Source organism: Oncorhynchus mykiss, chromosome 5 (genome assembly GCF_013265735.2).
Source record: "Oncorhynchus mykiss isolate Arlee chromosome 5, USDA_OmykA_1.1, whole genome shotgun sequence".
Taxonomy (NCBI): Eukaryota; Metazoa; Chordata; class Actinopteri; order Salmoniformes; family Salmonidae; genus Oncorhynchus; species Oncorhynchus mykiss.
The window spans coordinates 33,672,875-33,699,890 of record NC_048569.1 but is presented as its reverse complement, the minus strand read 5'-3'; the positions used below and the strand labels follow the sequence as shown (position 1 = coordinate 33,699,890).

The window sequence follows — 27,016 nt, the reverse complement described above, 5'->3', positions numbered from 1 at the left end:
GGAGCACATGGGAGCTGCCAACACGTCTTCCCCGGGCTCCCTCACCATCCCAGCATGCACCGTCCTGGCTACATTAGCACACTCGGGTGGGCCTGTTGCTGGGCGGGAGAGACATGTGACATTGAGAGGTTCAGTGCTTTGGCCCAAACCCCCTCCCATCCCTCCTTCCCTCCAACCCAGCTCCCCAGCTCTCCTTTGAAGGCGAGGGGCCAAGGCGAGGGGTGGGGCTGTGCTGTGCTAAGGTGGGTGCGACCAGCGTGGCAAGGGCTCCAGTGCTGACCTTCCACTTCATGAGATCGGCTTCGGTGACATTCGGATCAAGCGCTCGCCATGGCTGCCTCCCCCCTCCCCCACTGCAGAGCCAGCTATAATGCCAAGTGTGTCCAATCGCTTTAGCATCAAAATACCAACAGCTCCCGCCTACCTCCCCCTTTCTCCCCACCTGCTCTCTCCCCCTCCCCTCTCTCTCCCCCTTCTCCTCCTCCAGGGAGCAAGAGTGGGATGATCGGCGGTTCCCAGTGCTGAGACGACAGAAGCAACTGACCATACAGTGAACAGGGAGAGGCACAAACAGGAACAAGCTCCCTGTCCCCCTCTAAAGGACACCTGAGCTCCCCAACCCACCTCTGACTTACACACAGCCCAGTGAACAAACAAGAACAAGATTGACACAGATCAAGAGGGACACACGGACCATTCAGCAGGAACATTCAGCAGGAACATTCAGCACGACCATTCAGCAGGAACATTCAGCAGGAACATACAGGAATCTGCATCCTCAGTCTGCAGTATGGAAGCCCCGTGGAAAACTTGACAGAAGAATATAATTGAGTTTCCACTGGCTACGTTCAACAACTTAATAAAGCAATCTCCTTGTTTCCTATTTGGCTGATTCTCAAAGAGAGAAGAGTTCTAGCAGTCAACAGTGTGATTATGAAACTGAGAGAACGAGAAGGAAAAGGGTATCTGATACAGAGCATTTTGTTATCGCTGGCAAGGCAGTCTCCATATTGGACCCAAATGACTTCAACCAACGGTCCGCTCCAAACTACACTCCGAGGCCCCATAACATTACAGAGACCCCCAGCCAAAGGTTTTCACATTCTTTTGTTGTTGTTGTTAAGAAAGCACCTCTAGGCAGGACTGCTGTGATTCCAGCACAGAGAGGGAAGCACGCATAGGTCCGGAAGAAAATACAAATCGATAAATAAACCATGTGAATTGGCTTTTTCCTTTGGCCTTGTCCAAAATGTGTGACCCCTCTATTGTTAGCTCCAGATGGCCGGTGCAAGTCCTTTGGATTCCAGTCAGTCCAGTTCAGCAGAATGAGGAAAAACTAAAAAAAGGACCCTAACAGATGACATTGCTATAAATCATAACCAAAACTATATTGAATGTCCCCTTTAACCATTGTCCCCAGAAACCAGTTCGTCACTCAAAGCGAAAATGGCCTCTACAGTTTGTTTTCATAGAGGCTAAATATGATTGCTTTTCCTTTGATGACTTCTCGTCCTCATCGACTCCCTTGGCCAATACATGATCCTTTTCTGGCACTATGGCATGCATTTTCTTCCCAGCAACTGTATGTTTGTTTGGGGCCGTACAGTACATCTTGAGCTAGCATGTTAGGTTGAGGGGAAGGGTCTTCTAGAATGTGACAGAGACACACACTGAAGTTTCTTTACCATCGCTCCCATCGTCCTCTCATGTTTATCAGTGGTAAAGAGAGGCAGATGGCGGTCTGATGCCCCCACCACAACACTAAGTCCACCCCCCGCTAATAAACACATGGCATTCACTATCAAACCTCTAGAGTCAACAGAGAGAGCTGGAGTGACAGTCAGAACAGCCTTTCTTCCTTTAATATCTTTATCAGGGATGATGAGAGCTAGTCACACCACACTGGGGAGAGAGCAGCTTGCACTGAGCACGGCTCAGATATCTGGGTTAAGATGTACATATTCATTTATATTCATGGCGTTCATTAGTTTACCCATATATTTCAGAGGAGTACTCAGAGTGCCCCTGCTGTGGTTAACATACTGTACTGTATTAAGCAACATGGGGCCGCAAGAATGAGAACTTGCCTATTTCTGTTTAATGGATGACAGAAAAAAGGGTGTTTTTCAGATGCAGCTACACTGAACATCTTACTCCAGGGTTGGGGTCAATTCTGTCCGGATTTGGAAAATGTGATGTATTCTTAGTTTTGTGAACAACACTGCGATTTAATACTCACATTTGATCTCTAATTCTTGCATTGAATGTGTGTTTAGTGAGGCATTCTGAATTGATCCCAACAGTCTTACTGTGATAATCATTAGAGTGAAAACAACATTCTGCCTCTCCGGGGTGTATGATGAGGGAGAGACGGTGTGGCTCTATGGGTAGCCCTCCATCCCTCCATCCTCCCCTCCCTCCATCCCTCCATCCTCCCCTCCCTCCATCCTCCCCCCCCTCCATCCTCCCCTCCCTTCATCCCTCCATCCTCCCCTCCCTCCATCCTCCCCCACTCCATCCTCCCCTCCCTTCATCCCTCCATCCTCCCCTCCCTCCATCCTCCCCCCCTCCATCCTCTCCTCCCTCCATCTCTCCCTCCTATGGTTTGAGCTGTAACAATGAGATAGCATTTCAGTGGGATGGTTCTATGCAGGGATTATGGGCTCAGAGAGTTATCAAAGGCTTAGTTACTGTGATTTCTCCTGACCTGTTATGGATGGCTGCCGTCACTCTGTGCCAAGGTGAAGCCCCTGGCGTTCTAGCTGCACCCTGGCCTGCCCAACCCGCTGGCACACTGGCTGGTGGTGAAAACAGCCTAGTACATCACTGGGGCCGTGTTCCCACCTATCCAGGATATGTACTTGAAACGGTGCCTGAGGAAGTCCTGCAGCATCATCAAGGACCCCACACACCCCAGCCTATGAGCTGTTCTCTCCCTTAGCGCCGGGCAGACCGTATTGGAGCATGAGGTTTAATACCTGCTGACTGCTGACAACTTGGACTGGACTGACCAGCTGCTCTGATTCTCCGCACCTTAACACACATGTACTCACTCATGCACACACACCCACACACCCACACACACACACACACACACACACACACACACACACACACACACACACACACACACACACACACACACACACACACACACACATATATACATTCAAGCTACCCACACATCACAATTACTGCTACCATACTCTTATTTACTATTGCTAATACTGCACAATTTAAACACTTGGCCCCCAGTCCCTCCTTTCTCTGATACATGTGTAATATTGCACTATAAATTGTGCTTTCCTGTATTATACCAATGCTAAAAAATGTTATTATATTCTCCTGAGCCATGTTGAGAATGAACCTGAAAGGAAGCATTTAGTTGGATGGTGCATACCAAGGTTAATATAGTAAACTAAAACTGAAACTAAAACGAATCATGGTGTATTTCGTTGGACAGTGTAAACATTAAACTGAATTTCAAATTAAAAAAGTGGAAAGCTGATATAAATAAAAAACAAATAGAAAAACAAAACTGGAATAACCTTAGTGTATACCATGTGTATCCTGTACATACAACTAATACAACTTGAAACACGGCCCCCTTCCTATGGGAAGGAATGAAATGTCTGCCCATTCCTCTACTCCCTGAAGACACAGCCTGAGATAAGTTATTCACACACCTGTACACATGCAAACACAAGTCATGCATTCATTCAGGTGAGACTCAGTGGACTTGATCAAGTAGGCTACTGTCTCAGTGGATACAATCCCACAGGCATTGAAAACCCACACACATAACTTCACATTCCCACTATTGCTTTAAATAAAAAACATCTTTACATCAGAAGTTGCTTTGTGTTTTCTGCACCACTCCTCCTATATCATGAGAACAAGGCAGAGATTTATGGATTGTGGACTGAAACTGAGCTGCTTCCAATCAGCTGGCGGATTGCTCCACAATAAGCTCTACGATTCAGAACAAGAGAGACAGGAATTCATCAGGCAGGATTTGGGGCCTGTGACATTGTTCCCAATCTTCCCATGTTTACATACTGTGGGGCGGCAGGTAGCCTGGCGGTTAGAGAGGCGGGCCAGAAACCGGCAGGTTGTCAGTTCGATTTCCGGGTCCGAGCCCCCTGCACCTCTCAAAAAAACGGAGGAGTTGGGTTAAAAAAAAAATGTCAAAAGCTCAGGTTGCCCAGCCCGGGGGTGATACAATCTTCGGCAAAATCATTCGCAAGGAGATTCCTGCAAAAATATTATTTGAAGATGAAGAACCTGAGCACACAAATTTCAATTTGAATTTGTGTGCAATTGACCAATAAAGTGATCTCTCTCTAGCTCTACAGAGCTACAAAACAGGGATTACAAACTCACTGCAATGATGTCATATGGTTTGGACATCTCCCTGCATCCCCTGTTTCATCTCGAAAAAGTCCAACTGATTGGAATTTGCGAACAGTGTGGAGGCTGTATATGTTAGGCCTAAAGCCAGTGCATTAGCCAGTATCTGGTGAGTACTATATGAATCTCAACATCCAATTAGCTCAGACTTTTGGCAGAGTTTATCCTGGAAGTGACAGGCCCCAGACCAAACACTCAGCATACTGAGACATCACACCGGTCTAACTGGACACAAACAACTGTTAGGCTATTTTTATTTTACAGTGGGATCAGCAGCCAAATTTGCTGTGATAGTCCAATAATAAGTCTGTAATAAAATAGCCTGTCAGTCTTTGTGGTGGTTGTGGTGATGAATGTGTGTGCAGGGGGCGAAGGCTGAGGCAGAGCACGGCTGTAATCGTCAGCTTGGCGCTCTGGCCCCTCTGGCTCCTGACCCGGCAGGAAGTGGCCAGGGAGTGCACGGACTCCAGCCAGCCAAATAGAGATCAGCGAGCGTGGAGCATGCTGAGGCTAACAACCTCCCTCACCTCTGTGGGACCCCACCCGAGAAAATACGAGGAGCCGGGAGCCACTGGAACCCTCCCCCACAAACCCGCTGTGTGACCACAAGGTCTACAAACACATGCTGCCTCTCGCTGGAGCCGAACGCCTGGGCCCGGTGCTGATCAAGCTCTGCCGAGTCTGTCTCACAAACAATACACACACACACAACCATAGTACACAAACACAGTGCACAAACACACACACAGTGCACAAACAATCAGGAAGGAGCCAGATTTGTGTTCTGCTCTCCTCCATGTTTCCTTACGGTTCACTCTGGCTCAGCTCTAGGCAATAGGCAGGGAAAGTTCTTTCCAAGTCCTGCAGAATTCTAAATGGGCTCCAAATGAATTGGCAGGATTCACGAGGCAGTGAGATAATTCTGAGGCTGGGTAATGAAGTCAGCTACGGACCGTGGCGAGAGCTAATAGGGCTTGGCTTTGGGCGTAATTGCTGCTTAAGCGAAGTCAATAAAGAGGGATTAATCAAACTCTAACCGCACACCTGGCGGCCAGCCCCACTCCAACGCAGAGTGGACTGTGAGAGTCAGTGAAGGGAGGGAGAAAGGGAGGGACCCAGACAGAGGTAGTGGTGCAGTTGAAACGCACCAGAATCCAAACACCACATCCATACTACCCACTCTAATGAAATAAAAAGGGGGAGCCAGCAATCTACTCCAACAGCCCTCCTCCTCCTCCTCCTCCTCCTCTCCTTCTTCTCAAGGCAGAATGTGTCCTGTCACTTGGTCTCTCCAAACACGGACCATATGTGAGTTCAGTGCTGGCAATCAGACTGAATTGTGAAGCAGGCAGCTGAGTTCATCAGGAAAAAATTTGCCTTCCGCTCGGCAGGCCTCTCTCCCATTGGCCAGTCACGAGGCCCGCTCCGTTTGAGGGCACCCCAGACATTCCTGTGGATAATCTTTTCCATTCCTCCGCTCAGCTCCGCGAGGACAGACCAAATCACTGCACAAGGCCTGCATTGTGAGGCCCTTTCAAAAAGCCCTGTTTTAAAGCTCTCTCTCTCTCTCCCACTCTTCACACTTCTCACACATTGCCCCAAAAACTTTTTTTCCTCTTGTCTTTTAAAAAAGAAACAACAAAATGATTGCTTTTAAAATTATCTCTGGAAAAGAAAAGAGCCCTGAATACTATGTTTCTCACGGTCTCTTTCCAGTAATGGTTTGTTTTTGAGAACTCTAAACAATGTGAAACCACTAAAACCAGAGCGGGACTACATCACTGTGTTGCCGGGAGTTCACCGTTGGAGTCGACTCCCCGGGTGAGGGCAACCAGTCTTCCCAGAATCCTCAGCTGCGTTGCCGCTCAGCACCCCACGTTCTCCACAGAGGCTTGTCATTGTGGCCTTGGCCGGGCAGCCGAGGGACGGGATTGGAGGACAATCACACAGATGTGGGGCGGGTGTGTGTGCTGGATGTGGCGATGGGAGATTTACGGCAACACATTCCATAATTAGATCCATGATTATGACCGGGGCTATAAAAGACAGACTCCAGCTAGGCTGAACATTATGCTACTACTCTGTGTGACTAACAAACCACAACGCCTTTACAGTTATCTCAGCCTCTCTCTCGCTCTCTCTCTAAGAACACATTGCTACTCTGCTCTGAGCAGCTAGGCCACGGAACATTTACCACACCACTGAACATTGTGAAATATCAAAACACTTAAAAGACAAGAAAAGACAATGTGACTCAGTCGCACACATTCTCCTCTCATTCCTTGTAAGTCAACCATGCCTTGAAATAACTAAAAAAAGCACATGGAGAAAGCACATTTCTATACAGTAACAGTTACCATTATAGTTGGTTTGCTAGAGAAGTATCCCGACTATTCTAATTGCTCAGGAAACGTCCCCACCCTCACCAAGGGCTGTGACAGTCAAAAATGTACCAATCAATCACACCAGCCCAGTAACACACACATCTATGGACGAGAAAGAGAAGAGAGCGGAAAAACAAACTGTGTCTGCACCTCACCGATCTTGCTGAGACATGCCCATGAATAAGTATTTGTGGTTGAGAGAGAGACAGAGAGGGTAGTGGGTTCTTGTTCTGCTTGTCGAAAGCTTTTCTATAGCTGCTTTTGTCAATATTGTTCTATTGTTAGACCCATTAAATACACGCTGCCCATTTCGTTCACATGTTCTGTATTGATAGTTGTGAGTGCATGGTGATCTAGGTCATTGACAACTCAACTCCAAACAACCTTTTAACCATTTACACTTGTGGGAATTAGCCTATATGGATAGGGCTAAGTTGAAATGTTTCTTACAGAGGAGATATGAAAAGCATATGCATAACCATGGTAGCAATTGAAAGGGAACATTTTGGAGATTATGGGTAAATTATTAGACCAAAGGTGAGGACACAACAGTTGACCTGACACAAGACTGAATCCAAACAATACACTGTTGATGTGATGTTCATTTTATATTTACAGTACTTTCGCAGCATTTGTTTCTAACGAAATCTGAACATACTCTGGATACATTCAGTAACATGATAAAGAGTATTCCTGGAGAATGTGGGATAGGTGCATCATAAGAGAACAAAATGACAAGGGTTTGAGTGAGAGGACTAACTGGTGTCTCCAAGTGGTCACACACCTCTCTAAAGTGTGCACAGTTCCTGAGTCATTTCAATACACTTGTATGACTCAAAGAAGAGTCTTCAAAAAACGAAATAGCTTTCCTAGCTGTGCCGTTGAGGAACTAGAGCAAGCACACTTGTAGTTGTTTTGTTTGGAACACAACCCTGCATCCCCGCCATCACACAATTACGTTTGTTGTTAACACAATCAAAAAGCTGACCTTTATAAATCACAATCTGGGTCAGGTGAGCATGACTTGAAAACGTGTTATTCTGCCAACATGACTTAGTTCAGTTCTAAAAAAGGATCTCACAGTGTTAGGCTTTCACAAGGCAATTCAGAGAAACAGATCATCATTTTGGTGCACATAAAAAGTCACGAGGGCATTAAGGTGAGTGTGCTTTTCTTCACAATAAACAAACACTCATTGTGTTCAGAACAGCCCAGGGTATGATTTAATCTTGTAACTGTGCATCAAACATAGTGATCATAAATGTTGACACTGTATATGACAGTCGTTTTATGATATGGAAATGTGAAGTCCACATTTGGCCCAACTAGCGGGAGAGATGGGGGCAACTTCTAGTCGTGCACGGTGCTCAAGTTCTGAATGGAGTCAGAGCTCTGACGTCATATATAGCATGTTACTGTACAGCCATTACCTTTCAATTTAGGCATTTATTACTGCCCAAATCTGCCATTTTCAACCTGTGTTAAGGGTATGTGTACAGGGTATGTGTTAAGGGTATGTGTACAGGGTATGTGTTAAGGGTATGTGTTAAGGACTACAATGTGTGAAGCTAACACAGGGCTTTGTCTGTGAGGTTCCAAACGGACTAAAATCACACAATCTACCACTCTCCTGTAAATTCATCCAAGGTGCCACTGTTTGGTTGTTCTGGTTGCGTCGCCTTTGTCCAAGGCGTGTTCCCCTCACATGAAATTGGTGTTAAGTTACAACAAGCCACTCAGTCACGACAAGTGACTCTGCAAGAGGCCCTCCACCCCCAGCCAACGAAGCCACCAGCAGGGCAGGCACACGTACAGCAACAACACAACAACAGCACCGTACTGTCCCTCAATCCCCACATACCAGAGGGTCAGGTTCAGAATGCACTGCTATGCTGACATCACCTGACCCAGCTGCCCTAGCAGGGAAAACAGAGGAGATGAGAACAGAGGCCTGTTTCATAGCACCCCTGTTAACGTGTCAATCACCGGGCCTCCACATGCAGAGACTACATTAATCAGGCTGACTGACTGAGCCATCGCTGCCTAGGAAGAAGCCTTACGGCTCTGACAGCTCTTTACCCCAGGCTGTGTGTGTGCTTGTAGCTGTGGTAAGGAACAAGCAGCTTCTTGCTTTGTGGATATACTACTTTGGCATGACATGTTCAGACAGTAACATGAGTTACAGTAAATGCTCCTACTACCTGGGGTTGTATTAGCATATCAAAGGCATTTTTATAGGTCCATATCATCAAATTAAAATTGTTATACAGTGGATCAAATGTTCTGTATAATGCAGTATACTGTAGAGTATACTATAACTGTATACTCTTTCTATCCACTGGCAAATTTTAGCTCATACTTATTTCATACAGGTGTCTTCCCAGGTGCTGAGTCTGCCATGACGGGGCAGATGGCGATGGGATGTGGAGATGGCGTTGAGTGTTACCTGTAGATATCCGGCGCTGGTGGAGGTGACACATGCCGGTGAAACAGGAGCAGGCCTCCCCCGAGCGGCCACGCTGGGGAGGCGGAGCCAGCGAGCACTGGGGCTTCAGGAACCCTGCAGAGGGAGGAAGAGAGAGATGGAGGGAGAGAGAGATAGAGATGGAGGGAGAGAGAGATAGTCTGTTAGAAAAACATGATAATGATGATAAAAATAGTGACATTAACAGCAGAGAAAGCCGAGCTGAGGGGTGCTCCACACAACACCATATAGACACTGTATAAAATCACCACGGCAGTATAGATACTGTATAAAATCACCACGGTAGTATAGACACTGCATATATTCACCACGGCAGTATAGACACTATATAATCACCACGGCAGTATAGATACTGTATATATTCACCACGGCAGTATAGACACTGTATAAAATCACCACGGCAGTATAGATACTGTATAAAATCACCACGGCAGTATAGATACTGTATAAAATCACCACGGTAGTATAGACACTGTATATATTCACCACGGCAGTATAGACACTATATAATCACCACGGCAGTATAGCTACTGTATATATTCACCACGGCAGTATAGACACTGTATAAAATCACCACGGCAGTATAGATACTGTATAAAATCACCACGGTAGTATAGACACTGTATATATTCATAGATACTGTAAATATTCACCACGGCAGTATAGACACTGTATATATTCATAGATACTGTAAATATTCACCACGGCAGTATAGACACTGTATATATTCACCACGGCAGTATATATACTGTATATATTCACCACGGCAGTATAGAGACTGTATATATTCATAGATACTGTAAATATTCACCACGGCAGTATAGACACTGTATATATTCATAGATACTGTAAATATTCACCACGGCAGTATAGACACTGTATATATTCATAGATACTGTAAATATTCACCACGGCAGTATATACACTGTATATATTCATAGATACTGTAAATATTCACCACGGCAGTATAGACACTGTATATATTCATAGATACTGTAAATATTCACCACGGCAGTATAGACACTGTATATATTCATAGATACTGTAAATATTCACCACGGCAGTATAGACACTGTATTTCCTCACCAGAGCAGTATAGATACTGTATAAAATCACCACGGTAGTATAGACACTGTATATATTCACCACGGCAGTATAGACACTATATAATCACCCCGGCAGTATAGATACTGTATATATTCACCACGGCAGTATATATACTGTAAATATTCACCACGGCAGTATAGACACTGTATATATTCATAGATACTGTAAATATTCACCACGGCAGTATAGACACTGTATATATTCATAGATACTGTATATATTCACCCCGGCAGTATAGACACTGTATATATTCATAGATACTGTAAATATTCACCACGGCAGTATAGACACTGTATATATTCATAGATACTGTAAATATTCACCACGGCAGTATAGACACTGTATATATTCATAGATACTGTAAATATTCACCACGGCAGTATAGACACTGTATATATTCATAGATACTGTAAATATTCACCACGACAGTATATACACTATATATTCATAGATACTGTAAATATTCACCACGGCAGTATATATCAAAATGCCTAGGAAGAAGTATAGATACTGTATAGAAGTATAGAAGTATAGATACCCCATTCAACTGTATATATTCATAGATACTGTAAATATTCACCACGGCAGTATAGACACTGTATATATTCATAGATACTGTAAATATTCACCACGGCAGTATAGACACTGTATATATTCATAGATACTGTAAATATTCACCACGGCAGTATAGACACTGTATATATTCATAGATACTGTATATATTCACCACGGCAGTATAGACACTGTATATATTCATAGATACTGTAAATATTCACCACGGCAGTATAGACACTGTATATATTCATAGATACTGTATATATTCACCACGGCAGTATAGACACTGTATATATTCATAGATACTGTAAATATTCACCACGGCAGTATAGACACTGTATATATTCATAGATACTGTATATATTCACCACGGCAGTATAGACACTGTATATATTCATAGATACTGTAAATATTCACCACGGCAGTATAGACACTGTATATATTCATAGATACTGTAAATATTCACCACGGCAGTATAGACACTGTATATATTCATAGATACTGTAAATATTCACCACGGCAGTATAGACACTGTATATATTCATAGATACTGTATATATTCACCCCGGCAGTATAGACACTGTATATATTCATAGATACTGTAAATATTCACCACGGCAGTATATACACTGTATTTCCTCACCAGGGCAGTATAGACACTGTATATAATCACCATGGCAGTATCCCTCCCTATGCTTATTTAGATATAATCCCTCTGTAAATGGTATATTCCCACTGTAATCAGCCTATACTCCAGAGTTGTATGTTTTGTCTTTACTGTTCCGATATTGTATATTCTGTATGATGTCTGTGTGGACTTCTCTGTTTGTCTGTTGCTGGCAGTACCTTCTCACTAAGGCAAATCTACAGGTAGATAGATGGTGAAGCGTGCTGCCTGGACAGGACTGTCGATACAGATTACAACTTGTCCTTGGTAACAGAGACGGGGAGAGGAAACATTTGAAGGATCTCTACTGTACCCATAAGTCTCTGAACGGCCTCCCTCCCACCAGCAGGTTACACATCCATCTCCCCTGCCACATGGAGACCCAGCCAACCTTTCACATTTAGAGCACTGTTTCTCTGTCTCCCTTCAGAGTGACCCTCTAACCCAGAATATGAGGCTAGCTCAAAGCTCCATGGAGCTCCCTGTCAGCTCCATGCCCAAGGCCAAGTGACCAGGAGGGGGCAACTGCCCAGGGGAGGCTGGGTAGGAGGCTACGGAGGGGTGGAGAGGCATGGACTGAGGTTGGGAACTTTGTGTGGACAAAATGCCAAATCAGGCGGGGATGCCTGGGGGGCAGGGGGGATCTCAGAGGTCACCAGGGTCACGCTCAATAGGGAAGTCATTATCTGGCACAACGGGGTGACTGAATGTTCTGTACCCCCACTAGTCCAGTCTTCACTACCCCCTACCATCCCATCCCCATGCTGACATCATCAGTGTAACAGAGGAGCATGGAAAAAAGCACAGGTAGAAGAGTATAGCAACTTTGTCAATTAAAAGCTATGGTGGTCTGTTAAACTAGTTCCTTTCGCCATCGTTATCACCATTGTGTTCAGATCTACACATGACGTCATGCGTTCATAGAAAAAGAAGAGGGAAGATAGACAGAAAACTCATTGAGATAGTATATTGACAACAGTGTCAAAACAATCAATATTATATGAAAGCCCAATCACAGGCAATACATCAACCAGAGCTCAGTGCTGACCTTGGAAATCCACTTCAACCCAGTGAATGGCATCAGAGGCATGTGTTTCTGTGACTGACATGGCAGGCTTGGCAGTGTCTAGAGAAAAACAACTTTTTGTGTAGCTTACGTTTCTCAGTCAGTCAGTGGAGGATTCACCAAGCCTTTATTGACTCGAGGGAGTTCATGTGAAACTCATTAGCATCGGCAGATCTCCTCAAATCCTGACTTTATTCATTTCCTCATGAGGACCTTTAGATTTCCTGCAGACATCAAGAGCGTTGGTCAGAGAAGCCCCCCCCCTGTTCCGAGCCTAATACAGCTCCTTTATTAGGACCATGAAAAACATGTCACTCCAGATGAGCTCAGCCAATGACATTTAAAACAGGCACAGGGATATTGAATTAGTTCCCCATGATAAGCCGTCTGGGATGCTGATGCTGTGATCAGGATTGTGTGTGTGTGTGTGTGTGTGTGTGTGTGTGTGTGTGTGTGTGTGTGTGTGTGTGTGTGTGTGTGTGTGTGTGTGTGTGTGTGTGTGTGTGTGTGTGTGTGTGTGTGTGCATTGCTGCATGTGTTCATGTGTGTTTCAAGGAGAGGGGTGGGCTGTGCCTGTCAAGCACATTCCTCAACTCTTTTGATTAGAATTAGAGAAGAATCCAAATGCCAGTTATGGACGTGGACCAGCAAGTCCAGACAAGTACGAGTGAACGCAGACAAGCTGAGATCATCTCAGTCTTAATGAAATAAAACAGACATGAAGACCACACAAACATTATTGAAGAATTAACATGTTTGAAAGGAGAAGAAGTTGATATGTCATCGTTTGTCTGTCTGATACTTCACTGTTGTCACATTCAAACGGTGTAAGTCAGAAGTATATTTTTGGGGAGCACATTAAAAAAATGTTTGGGGCCACATAGTTTTTATAAATGATGGTAATGATCAGTAAATGTTGGCATATGTTTCTCCAAGCAATCTAACACCACAACTAGCTGCTCAAGGCCCAATTCACCAGGAACATCTTGATTTGAAGTAGGCCTGGTCTATCCAATCTACTCATTTTCTCCTTGTTTCCTCAGAGCACAGAAGAAGCAAATCCCTGCTTGTATAACTAGCTAGCAAAGGGCGGACAATGACACACGCCATAGGGCTCCGAGCCATGTCACTGAACATTACCCTGTTAGCACATGAGCTTTTCCAAGTTCAGCTTTTCCAAATTCATGGGTAAACAGAGTAGACAGGGGCCCAACGAAAATGCTCCACTAGCCGTCCATTGGAATAATCTTCCCACGGGACACAGTAATCTATGTGATTCAAACGCTCTGAATGTTACCTAAAGCTGGAACCGTGGGAGACAGAGGACCCGAGTGTGAAGAGAGTAAAAGAACAGGAGGGGGGCAAATTGTTCCATGAAGTTTCATTGAACAAATGATGTTCCTCTGATTTAACTAGGGAAGCCAGTTAAGAACAAATTATTATTTTCAATGACAGCCTAAGAACAGTGGGTTAACTACCTTGTTCATGGGTAGAATGACAGATTTTTACCCTGTCAGCTCGGGGATTCGATCTTGCAACCTTTCGGTTGCTAATCCAATACGCTAACCACTAGCCTACCTGCTGTCCCATATGGAACACTGACCTTAAATGTGACCCTCCAAATGTTTTAAGTTTTAGTTGAAGAGAAACAGCGTAGAGCTGGAATTAATATGCCATTCCAGATGTTCAGGGAGTTTCATTCTTGATGAATAAAAAAACAGTTGGAGTCTGTTTTTCCAGCTATTCCCCATTCTAGATTGGTTTTAATAAAGGGCTTAATGACTGATGGTGGTGTAGCAGTAGCAGAGAGGCATGTGCGTACAGGTCTTCCTGTCGTGAGCGCCAATGATCTGTGATCTAGTGATCTGTCATTAAAGGCATCTCTATCACACTGCTGTGCCTCTGTGTCTTCTTGGCTCATACAGCACACCGTTGATTACAGGCATGTTTGATCTTTTTCCCCCCTCTTCTTTTATTTCCAAACAGAGCGAGGGATGAAGAGAGGAGGAGAGATCTCATTGGGTTTAATAACTGTGCTAGGATCCCGTCTTCAGGGGACAAGCTCAAACATCCCCCACCAACAGTCAATCAGTATTATCATTACTGGCGATCAGGGATGGGAGCAGTGTAAACACACTGGGGGTTTTCTCATTAAACATCCAGTGCTATAATAAAAAGCCAGCCTATACAACACAGTGCTAATGAAAGCAAGTCTTTACATAGGACTATGCTAATGAAAAAGAGCCATAATGATAAAGAACTTAATGGGACAAAGGCATAATGACAATGTGCTAATGAAACAAAGGTATGGAGATGTGCATTCGTAATAATACAACTTTTTGTTCTCGCTCTAGTCTCATTTACACACCAACACTAAGGAAACACTTGTAAACTGTAGGTTAGCAACGCATATCCATCTCTAAACGTAATGTGCACTGGTTGCCTACACGTGAAATACAGTATATTCATGTTGGCTATTTATGAGGGGGTGGGGGTGCGGTGGTGGACTGCAGTCCTCGTATAGTCCTCTTAAAGTATGGCCATTCTCCTCATGTGCCGTTACTAGAACGATCAAGCCCAAGGTCAAAGTTCGTTGGGCCCTTCATGGATCAGGGACGTAATAAAAGTGTCTTTCCCACACAGAGAGGAGCACAGCTCTCCAAGCTCTCAGGGTTAGGGCCTTGCTGGCTCACACAGGGAAGGACATGCAGCTATCAATAGCCCGAGAAACCATCGTAAACGCCATTCACCTTCAACCGTCTTCAGACGGATGGGCGGCCTCCTCTACGATGGCGCTCCACATAAATGAAAAGCCTCATCCACTCCTCCAGCACATCCCTCCTTTCATTCTCTTCCTGCTCCAGAGAGACGTCTGCGTTGGAGTGTGTGGGTGTTGAGTGTTTTACCCATGTGCCCTTGAGAAAGGCTGTTGTCTTATTCTCCAATCCCCCATTGATGACATACAGCAGAGCGTACACTACCTTTCAAAAGTTTGGGGTCACTTAGAAATGTCCTTGTTTTTTAAAGAAACACAAATTTTTTGTCCTTTAAAATAACATACAATTGATCAGAAATACAGTGTAGACATTGTTCATGTTTTAAATGACTATTGTAGCTGGAAACGGCAGATTTGTAATGGAACATCTACATAGGCGTACAGAGGCCCATTATCAGCAACCATCACTCCTGTGCTCCAATGGCACGTTGTGTTAGCTAATCCAAGTTTATTATTTTAAAAGGCTAATTGATCATTAGAAAACTCTTTTGCAATTATGTTAGCACAGCTGAAAACAGATGTCCTGATTAAAGAAGCAATAAAACCTGCCTTTAGACTAGTTGAGTATCTGGAGCATCAGCATTTGTGGGTTCGATTACAGGCTCAAAATGGCCAGAAACAAAGAAATTTCTTCTGAAACTCGTCAGTCTATTCTTGTTCTGAGAAATTAAGGCTATTCCATTCGAGAAATTGCCAAGGAACTGAAGATCTCGTACAACACTGTCTAGTACACCCTTCACAGAAAAGCACAAACGGGCTCTAACCAGAATAGAAAGAGGAGTGGGAGGCCCCAGTGCACAACTGAGCAAGAGGACAAGTACAGTCATGGCCAAAAGTTTTGAGAATGACACAAATATTAATTTCCCCAAAGTTTGCTGCTTCAGTGTCTTTAGATATTTCTGTCAGATGTTACTATGGAATACTGAAGTATAATTACAAGCATTTCATAAGTGTCAAAGGCTTATATTGACAATTACATGAAGTTGATGCAAAGAGTCAATATTTGCACTGTTGATCCTTCTTTTTCAAGACCTCTGCAATCTGCCCTGGCATGCTGTCAATTAACCTCTGGGCCACATCCTGACTGATGGCAGCCCATTCATGCATAAGCAATGCTTGGAGTTTGTCAGAATTTGTTTTCAGTTTTCAGCTGTGCTAACACAATTGCAAAATGGTTTTCTAATGATCAATTAGCCTTTTAAAATGATAAACTTGGATTAGCTAACACCGTGTCATTGGAACACAGGAGTGATGGTTGCTGATAATGGGCCTCTGTACGCCTATGTAGATATTCCTTAACAAATCTGCCGTTTCCAGCTACAATAGTAATTTACAACATTAACAATGTCTACACTGTATTTCTGTTAAATTTTATGTTATTTTAATGGACAAAAAAATGTGTGTTTCTTTTAAAAACAACAATTTCTACGTGTCCCCAAACTTTGAACGGTAGTGTACGTATTAGGCCCCGTATCCTAAAATATAAAAGCTACCAAAAAGGTATTAAAAGGAATGTGTTTAGATTGCTACTTTAGGGACTTTAATTGAAAGATTCTATTCTTGCCCGATTTCAGTCCATTAAGGTGCAGTGTGTCACGTTGTGCTGTTCTGTGATTAGAGCTGAGCGGAGGTTCATCACTGTTACATTCCATGAACATCAGATGTTTGCTTATCACTTCGAGGAATAATCGCAGGCAGCAGTCTCTCATTATGCACAATTACTGCTCTGCCAGTTACTCTGCTGCACTGCTCGACTGGGCCTTCATCAAAGCACATCTATCACAGAAGAGCACACACTGTCAAGAGGAGAAGAGCCTGGAGACAAAAAGACAGACTAAAAGACAGACAGACTGAGCCCGTCAGCTCTCACTCTCCTGTCTATGGATATCAAACGCTCATCACCACTCCGGTCCATTCTAAGGGAGAGCCTCCCTCTCGCTTTCAGATGCTGATCATCAGCATGGAAAGCATCCAACCCTTTCCCCACCGCCATATCGGCTCCATCAGCTAAATATCTTTTATCTCCGCAGCGTTTCTTCCTTTGAAGAAAGCCCCACTTTCAGCTCCTCTTTATCTCAATAAAAACAAGAGCTGTGCAGATCTATCATGACAATGAAGTTGACGTGTCAAGGAGACAAGGAGGTGCGCACAAAGCTTATTAGAATAGGCCATTTTGGGGGGGGGGGTTCTAGGCACAAAACATTGCACTCCTAGCAGTTGCCTTTTACGTGGCTCTCTGTCTCCCTCCTCTCCCTCCTCACACAACAGGACCCCCCACAGTGCTGGAAACACTAGCCTGTTATGACATTCCACCCCAAGCTGGAACCACCCCTGAGACCCTCGGGTCTCTGACCAGCCAATCACAGGAGAGGAGAGGTCATACTGAGTAGGTCCAGAGAGCTGGGTCTCAGTCGGTTAGGTCACCCCACACGGTTGCCTGCTGGGGTATTGGGTTACAAGTGAATTACAAGGCCCAGTAGGACCGTAACAGTTTCATAAGGCATTCCATGTCAAACCAAGGAGCCATGAATGGACCCCCAAAACTATACCAACTTAGTTAAGATCTACCTAACTAGATCAATCCAAAGTGTTCCTAACTGGGCTTGTCCTGGAGCAGCTTGGGGATGTTCTGGCGCCAGCAGTTGCACTGCCTTGAATGAATTAGCCAGACTAGACTGACTGCTATTGTTAACATGAGTCACATGAGGGCTAATTTTAACCTGAGTGTTGATTCTAGTGGGGTTAACACCAGTGGGATTGAAATCAACACCACCGGCAGTGAATAAATGAAGTATTACTTGAATCACAGTGAAATCAACTACGTGTGGTGTTGTTATTACTCAAATGTGTTGAGTTAATTTCATGGGGGGTGGCCTTATTATTATATTTCCCAGCATGCTTTGTTGCAGGTTGATTTTTTATAATTGTTTGTTTCAATATACATGTTTCTGCAGGCACATTGATTAATTAATTGATCAAAGATTAAAAATACATTTAAAAAACATTCTAAACTAATCCAATCTGTAAGTGGTTGGATTTATTGGAATGTTACTGAGAGGGTTGTTCCAGTTTGGATGGTGTAGGTAGTTTTGTTTGACAAGTTCTTCAACATAGCAATCATTCTGAATGCAGATGGTTGGAGATAGAAAAAGTTCCAATTGTTGAATATAGTTCTAATAGGAATTACAAATTACTTCACAAGACAGCATATTGTGACTTGCAGGTCTGATATGGCCCATGAGCCAGGATTTTCAGACCACAATGTTGGGAGAAAACTAGGCCATAACTAAAATCCTTATGAAGCGTTTACTTTTCCTTCTCAGGACAGACATTTTATGAATGCAACAACCATGTCTCAGTCACATACAAAAACAGTCATGGGTGGGTAACAGTAACATTCCATTGATAGGCACCATGGGAAATATTCAAGTAAGTCTGTACACCTTACATTGTTAAAACAACACCCCCCAAAATACAGCATCAGCTATAATAAAGTGTTTGGGAACCAACACCCTTGGGGTGTAAGTTTATCAACACTATAAAAAGTGTTAGTTTAACACTACTTCTGTGGGTCACATACACTACATGACCAAAAGTATATGGACACCTGCTTGTCGAACATCTCATACCAAAATCATGGGCATTAATATGTAGTTGGTCCCCCCTTTGATGCTATAACAGCCTCCACTTTTCTGGGAAGGCTTTCCACTAGATGTTGGAATATTGCAGCAGGGATTTGCTTCCATTCAGCCGCAAGAGCATTAGTGAGGTCGGGCACTGATGTTGGCGATTAGGCCTGGCTCGCAGTCGGCATTCCAATTCATCTCAAAAGTGTTCGATGTGGTTTAGGTCAGGGCTCTCTGCTCCAGAGTCCAATGGTGGCAAGCTTTACACCACTTCAACCGACGCTTGGCATTGCACATGGTGATCTTAGGCTTGTGTGCAGTTCTTGTGCTGATGTTGCAGGCCAGTCAAGTTCTTCCACACCGATCTCGACAAACCATTTCCGTATGGGCCTTGATTTGTGCATGGGGGAATTGTCATGCTGAAACAGGAAAGGGCCTTCCCCAAACAGTTGCAGGACACAAAGTTGGCAGGACAGAATCGTCAAGAATGTCATTGTATGCTGTAGGTAGAGTTAAGATTTCCCTTCAATGGAACTAAGGGGCCTAGCCCGAACCATGAAAAACAGCCTCAGACCATTATTCCTCCTCCACCAAACTTTACAGTTGGCACTATGCATTCGAGCAGGTAGCATTCTCCTGGCATCCGCCAAACCCAGATTCGTCTGTCGGACCGCCAGATGGTAAAGCATGATTTATAACTCCAGAGAATGCATTTCCACTGCTCCAGAGTCAAATGGTGGCGAGCTTTACACCACACCAGCCGACACTTGAAACCCATTTCATGAAGCTCCCGTTGAAGAGTTATTGTGCTGACGATGCTTCCAGAGGCAGTTTGGAACTCCGTAGTGAGTGTTGCAATCAAGGACAGATGATTTTTACACACTACACACTTCAGCACTCGGCAGTCCCGTTCTGTGAGCTTGTGTGGCCTACCACTTCGTGGCTGAGCCGTTGTTGCTCCTAGGTGAATGCCGGTCCTTTTTCTCTCTCAAATTGAGTCTGTACTTTCACACCGGCAAAGGGTAATGAAAGTGGCAGTTGCACTGGTGTGGCATTTGAAACTGCAAGGCAGCTGTAGTTAGATAGAGTTGACAATGATGACCTTTGTAAAACTGCGACTTTTCCTGCATAGCTGATCTTAAATTATGAAGGTCGTGTGACTATCAACACAAGAGAAAAAGTGTTTCTTTTAAAAGTATTTGGTTAATGCCGTAACATCCCGAAGAGTCAAAACAATAGCATGCTCATCCCTATACTATTCTTAGTGTGTTGTGTCCTTAAAAGTATACAATTATACAATTATAAAATTATATTGTCGGAGACTGAAACGCAGGCATTCTGTTTCCTGGTTGATTGTTCAGGAAATGTCTAGGCAACTTGAAGTACAAACTTATACTATAGAATGCTCAATAGTAATATTTCACAGTTACTATTAAAAGCTCTAAATGTGTTGTCTATGAGAAAGTATACAGTAATACAATAAATATGATATTATTGTCAGAGAGTGAAAATCAGGGAGAGAGCAAGAGAGAAAGACTGTGTTAATGAAGTTTAAATAAGAGGAGAAGGGAAGGGGGGGATTCAAAGCCTGCTTGTGCGCGTCAGAACTTCCTCTGGGGCAAATGGGGGAACAAGGGCCTCAGCTCAGCCGAAGAGAATTCAGACGACGAGCTCCTTGGGCAAACGGCATTATCAAATTTGTGTGAAGAGAAAAGAGGCTCCTTTGACAGGGGAATGGAGACAAGAAAGCATTTAAAATCCAGTATCCCTCTCTGGATCTCTACAGTAACCATTCACATGACAGAATGTCTACTCATGTCAACAGCCCTTGGCAAAGCACACACTGGCCAGTTCTACCCAATGAAACAACATTGCCTGTTCCTGTGGTTTCATAAATGTTTTGCTAGTGAGTGGATACATTAACATTTCAGGTAAGTTAGACTATTGCTTACATCCCATAGGCAGGAATGTCGATTCTGAAAGACAAAATTAAGCGCAGATTATTAACAGAGAACTAAAAGGTAATTACCATTTGATTGGGCAGAAGTAGAGGTGAGGAGGAGCCCAGGCATTAAGAACAGAGCTGTGTAGCTGAGCAACCTGCCTGTCTGTCCTAGAGCACGCTTCACGTTAGCTTCTTAAAGTGAATCCACACGCCTCCACTCACTACACTATCTCCCCTCTCCTCTCTCTACAATAGCTAGGAATCTCCCATTAACCCCCTCACACCACCTAACCTTGCTCTGTTGGTCAACAAGTACATTTACGTAATAGAGCGGTAAACACACACACACACACGGACACACACACACACGGACACACACACACACACACGGACACACACACGGACGCACACACACACGGACACACACACACACGGACACACGGACACACACACACACACGGACACACACACACGGACACACACACACACGGACACACACACACACACGGACGCACACACACACACACACACACACGGACACACACACACACACACGGACGCACACACACACGGACGGACACACACACACACGCACACCACATACACATGGGGACAACTTGTTCTGCTACCCACATCCTGCTATTACCCTCCTAAACAATGTATTCTTCAGTGTCTGACCCAGATCTACCAAGCGAAGAGGGGACCATGCATGACATGAAGACTTACTGGCATTATCTCTTCATTCTGCTGTTGTTGTTAGTGCTTTCTGCAGCCGGTACATTTACACGTATCATTTGAGCAGAAATGCACAACACATGCATAAACAGGCCTACCCACCATTCCAGGGCCCTCTACCACAAATCCTGTGTACTTTCCCCTCATGCTTGTATTTTTGGAGTTAAAATGCTTTGACGGCATAAATGATGAAAGATGCTGCAATTCCGTGGGAAACTACAGTTGTGCTTGTTGTGCAAATCTAATGGATATGAAGTGCTATGGGTTTACATCCCAAAAAGTGAAACAGAAACATCTGGAGCAAGTTCTGATTAAACTACAGTACAGCTTGTTCTCTGTTTGTGGACAGTAAAGGAAGCAGCAAAGTAAAAGCACAAAACAATATGGAGATTTTCCTCTGTAGCACACTGAAATCAATGATCTACTTCAGCTTCAATAATCCACTGCACAATAAAAACACAGTATATCATTAAATGCAGTGCATGGATTGGGCTTTTAGAGATATTTTTCAATGGTTTGGACTGTGCTGCACATATTGCAGTCATTATGGAGTGGAACCCACACCAAAATGAGCTCTGTTCACATCCAAAAACACCAAAGGAGTTCCAACTTAAAGCTTTGCAAACCTCATGCTTCAACTCAATAATGTGTGGACCGCAGAGTGCCGGTATGACACTAACTGTTAACCGTAGCCAGACTGGGACATCTTGGACAGGAAGACAGCGGTTACAGCTGAACAGTAAAGTGGATATTTGGTATGAGCTGCTTGGCAAACACAAGTCCCAGATACAACAGAGTGCTCTATTCTTTCTCTCTTTCCAAACACACAGCTTGAGGAAGCCTTCAGATTTCTGTGTCCAGTTTCATCTAAATGGCTCTATTGATATGTGTAAGGATGAGTGATTGTGATGAGCGTTGGGGCCGTCTAGATACCATACGTTGCCAGACTGATGTGGGAGCATGGCCATATTGCGGTGGGAGGGTTTAATTCCTATGCTCATAGCCAGACACCACAGTATTGAGGGAAAGAATACATCAGAATATAAGATTGAGTCTGTGACTGAGACTGACTTATCTACACCTCTGTAAAGACCAGTCTGTTGATTTCAGGGCCTTGTTTCTTTGTGTCAAAATGTATCTGTCTGAAATCCTTACTTTTATTCTCTTCGTTTGGTCAACAGTTATGAGCCGGCAGCTTCCTATATTCCCCTGTGAATGTTTCACATATTAAGACCTTAGCTGTCTGGGGGAAGGAAAGTCAGCGAGCTCAGGGATGATTTCACAATTAAAGAAGTTGTTAATTACGTTAGACCGTTCTCAACAAACACTTTTTTCAGAGCAGGCAGCGACAAAATAAATCAGTTAAAGAGCAGAACTTGCATTCCACGAGTTAGACTCAACCATCACTTTCATGGTAATCGGCCAAGTCGTCTACTGGAAAACAAGCTTCACAGTAATGATCAATTATCAGATATTGCAACTATTGAATCTGAATCATGTGAATTACCTTCAGAACCCAAATGAATCAACCAAGGATTCTCCCATTTCTATGAAGTATTGTACACCTCTGATAGCAAATACAGACCATGCCAGATCGAGTCCTTTTAAAAGATATAAGAACTCCTCTTCCCTCATCTGAGAAAGCCATGCAATCAAAAGGGCATTGCATAACATGAATAAAGGCAAATCACCTGGTTGTGACAGTATTCCTCCCGAGGTCTATTGAAAATTCCTCAATTAGGTCCACTTTTACTTGAAATGATTAACATAGCCGTTCACAAAGTATTATTTGAAAGGGACGTACAGTACTTATTTCACTTTTATTTAAAAAAAGGTAACGTCACCCAATGGCCTCACTATCGCCCTCTATCTTTGATAAACACAGATATGAAACCATTTTTTTTATTCTGTCGCCCGGTTTTGAAATTTACTTACTCAAATTGGTACATCTGGGAACAAAGCCGGTGTGTTAAAAACTATTATCCTCAGATAACCTCTGTAGTCTATTACATGACTGTTGGTTTTTGTTGGTGCCAAGAGTGTGCAAAGCTGTCATCAAGACAAAGTGTGGCTACTTTGAAGAATCTCAAATATAAAATAGATTTTGATTTGTTCAACACTTTTTAACACATGATTCCATATGTGTTATTTCATAGTTTTGATGTCTTCACTATTATTCTACAATGTAGAAAATAGTAAGAGTAAAGAAACACCCTGGAATGAGCAGGTGTCTAAACTTTTGACTGGTAGTCTATACGTTTGCATGTGCAATATGTGTTGTGCTGTATTTTCTTTGTTACATATTGTAATATATTTTTATGTATTTTATTAAATAAAATGCAGGGCTCTCTCGTAAAAGAGACACTGGCCTCAATGGTGACTCCCTGATTGAAGGTAAATAAACATACAGTTGTCAGACGTTTACATACACGTAGGTTGAAGTCATTAAAACTTCGTTTTTAACCACTCCACAAATTTCTTGTTAACAAACTATAGTTTTGGCAAGTCGGTATGGACATCTACATTGTGCATGACACGAGTAATTTTTCCAACAATTGTTTACAGACAGATTATTTCACTTATGATTCACTGTATCACAATTCCAGTGGGTCAGAAGTTAACATACACTAAATTGGCTGTGCCTTTAAACAGCTTGGAGAATTCCAGAAAATGATGTCATGGCTTTAGAAGCTTCTGATAGGCTAATTGACATCATTTGAGTCAATTGGAGGTGTACCTGTGAATGTATTTCAAGGCCTACCTTCAAACTCACTGTCTCCTTGCTTGACATCATGGGAAAATAAAAAGAAATCAGCCAAGACCTCAGAAAAAAACTTGTAGACCTCCACAAGTCTAGTTCATCCTTGGGAGAAATTTCCAAACGCCTGAAGGTACCACGTTCATCTGTACAAACAATAGTACCCAAGTATAAGCACCATGGGACCACGCAGCCGTCATACCGCTCAGGAAGGAGACACGTTCGGTCTCTTAGAAATGAACGTACTTTGGTGTGAAAAGTGCAAATCAATCCCAGAACAAGAGAAAAGGACCTTGTGAAGATGCCGGAGAAAAGGGGTATGAAAGTATTTATATCCACAGTAAAACAAGTCCTATATCGACATAAGGAAGAAGCCTCTGTTCCAAGAGCCAGACTACGTTTTGCAACCGCACATGGGAGAAATGTCCTCTGCTCTGACGAAACAAAAATATAACTGTTTGACCATAATGACCATCGTTATGTTTGGGGAGGCTTGCAAGCCGAATAACATCATCCCAACCGTAAAGCACGGGGGTGGCAGCATCATGTTGTGGGGGTGCTTTGATGCAGGAGGGGCTGGTGCACTTCACAAAATATGTGGACATATTGAAGCAACATCTCAAGACATCAGTCGGGAAGTTAAAGCTTGGACGCAAATGGGTCTTCAAAATGGACAACAGAAAATTTGTGCGCAGAACTGAACAAGCGTGTGCGAGCAAGGAGGCCTACAAACCTGACTCAGTTACATCAGCTCTGTCAGGAGGAATGGGTCAAAAGTCACCCAACTTATTGTGGGAAGCTTGTGGAAGGCTACCCAAAACGTTTGACCCAAGTTAAACAATTTAAAGGCAATGCTGCCAAATACTAATTGAGTGTATGTGAACTTCTGACCCACTGGGAATGTGATGAAAGAAATAAAAGCTGAAATAAATCAGTCTCTCTACTATTATTCTGACATTTCACATTCTTAAAATAAAGTGCTGATCCCAACTGACCTAAAACAGGGAATCTTTACTAGGATTAAATGTCAGGAATTGTGAAAAACTGAGTTTATATGTATTTGGCTACGGTGTATGTAAACTTCCGACTTCAGTTGTATCTTACCAGCTTCCTCAAATACCAAAGCTCCTTGTGCAGTTCTATCTCTCTACGCAGAAAAAGCTTTTGATAGTCTAGAATGGTCATATCTTTGCTCGGTTTTGGAACATATGGGACATTTCCAATTTCATTAATATGATGGAAATAATATATGCCAATCCCTCAGCCATAGTAAAAACAGACAATACCTCCTCTGTTCCATTCAGAATAACTAGAAGTAGCAGGCAAGGTGATCCCATCTCACCTCTGCTATTCTTATTGTCTATGGAGCTACTGGTCCAGGCAATTCGACAATCGAATGAAATTACACCAATATCTCTTAATTTGACGGATCACATCTCATTTAATGCCAATGTCTTACTTTATCTAGACAATGTATCTCAATCCCCCCCATGGACAAATTCAGCTCCATCTCAAGTTATAAAATAAATCTTACCAAAACTTCACAATTGCCTCTCAAGACCCTGATGGAGGACTCCATCTCTACTTATGGAATCCCCATCGTTTCCCATTTCAAATATTTGGGAATAGATATCCTTCCACAGATAAAACCATTGCCAGAAAATTCAAAAGAACGCTCAAATCAATTCAATCTGAATCTCCCCCTTCTGGCTATTGGGATAAAATCCATAGTGCGGTTTAAACATTTATATGGCAAGGTAAGCAAGCCTGGTTAAAATTAACAGACTTGCAAAGAGGGAAAGACATAGGAGGACTCTCCGTACCAACCTTTCAATTGTATTTCCAGACATTAGTATTTCGTCCCAATCTTAATTGGTTTAGACATGATTCTTCCACCCCTGGCTGAGTATAGAGAGATATATGGTGTCTCCTATTTCCCTGGAAGAGGTGGTCTTCACTGATATATCCCTTGAACAATATTAACTACGCTTTGGTTCTATTATTGCTCTCACAATTTCTATTTGGCGCAGAATTGAAAAACAATGTAACTGTGGAATCAAAATGGCATGCCTATACGCCAATATTTTTACAATAATGCCTTGGGGGCAGCTGTTTGCATCCCCCCAATGGTCCAAATGTGGAATCTGTACCCTTGCCGACATCATGGACAGTAATGGTTTGAGAACATTCCAAATGTTGGAAACCCAACAACCGAACCATCCAATTATGGGATTTGAAAAATGTATTATCTGGGCTCCCGAATGGACTGATCTCTATAATATATAAACAACTTTTAGAAAGCTTATATTCTGAGCTAACCAAAAGGCATGGTCCAAAGATCTTAGTGAATCTGAACAACCCTTTAATAAAAAGAATATGGAAAAATATGACTTTGGCATCCCGCAATCCGAACCATCAACTTATACATTTTAAATTTGTTCACAGACTGTATTTAACACCAAGGAAATGTTTTACGATGAAATTGGCTCCAACTCCCAACTG

At 43.3% G+C, this 27,016-nt stretch overlaps 1 protein-coding gene across 5 annotated transcripts in view; it reads right to left on the bottom strand.

Moving 5' to 3' along the window:
* LOC100136128 (retinoic acid receptor RXR-alpha-A) overlaps nucleotides 1–27,016 on the bottom strand; it is a 159,227-nt gene that overhangs the window by 99,824 nt on the left and 32,387 nt on the right. For 4 of the 5 annotated variants that reach the window (XM_036977326.1, XM_036977328.1, XM_036977327.1 and 1 more), the window contains exon 2: nucleotides 9,154–9,354. In XM_036977326.1, coding sequence (XP_036833221.1) covers nucleotides 9,154–9,354 — 201 coding nt within the window. The remainder of the gene's footprint in view (nucleotides 1–9,153; nucleotides 9,355–27,016) is intronic. The other variant, XM_036977331.1, reaches the window with a different exon arrangement.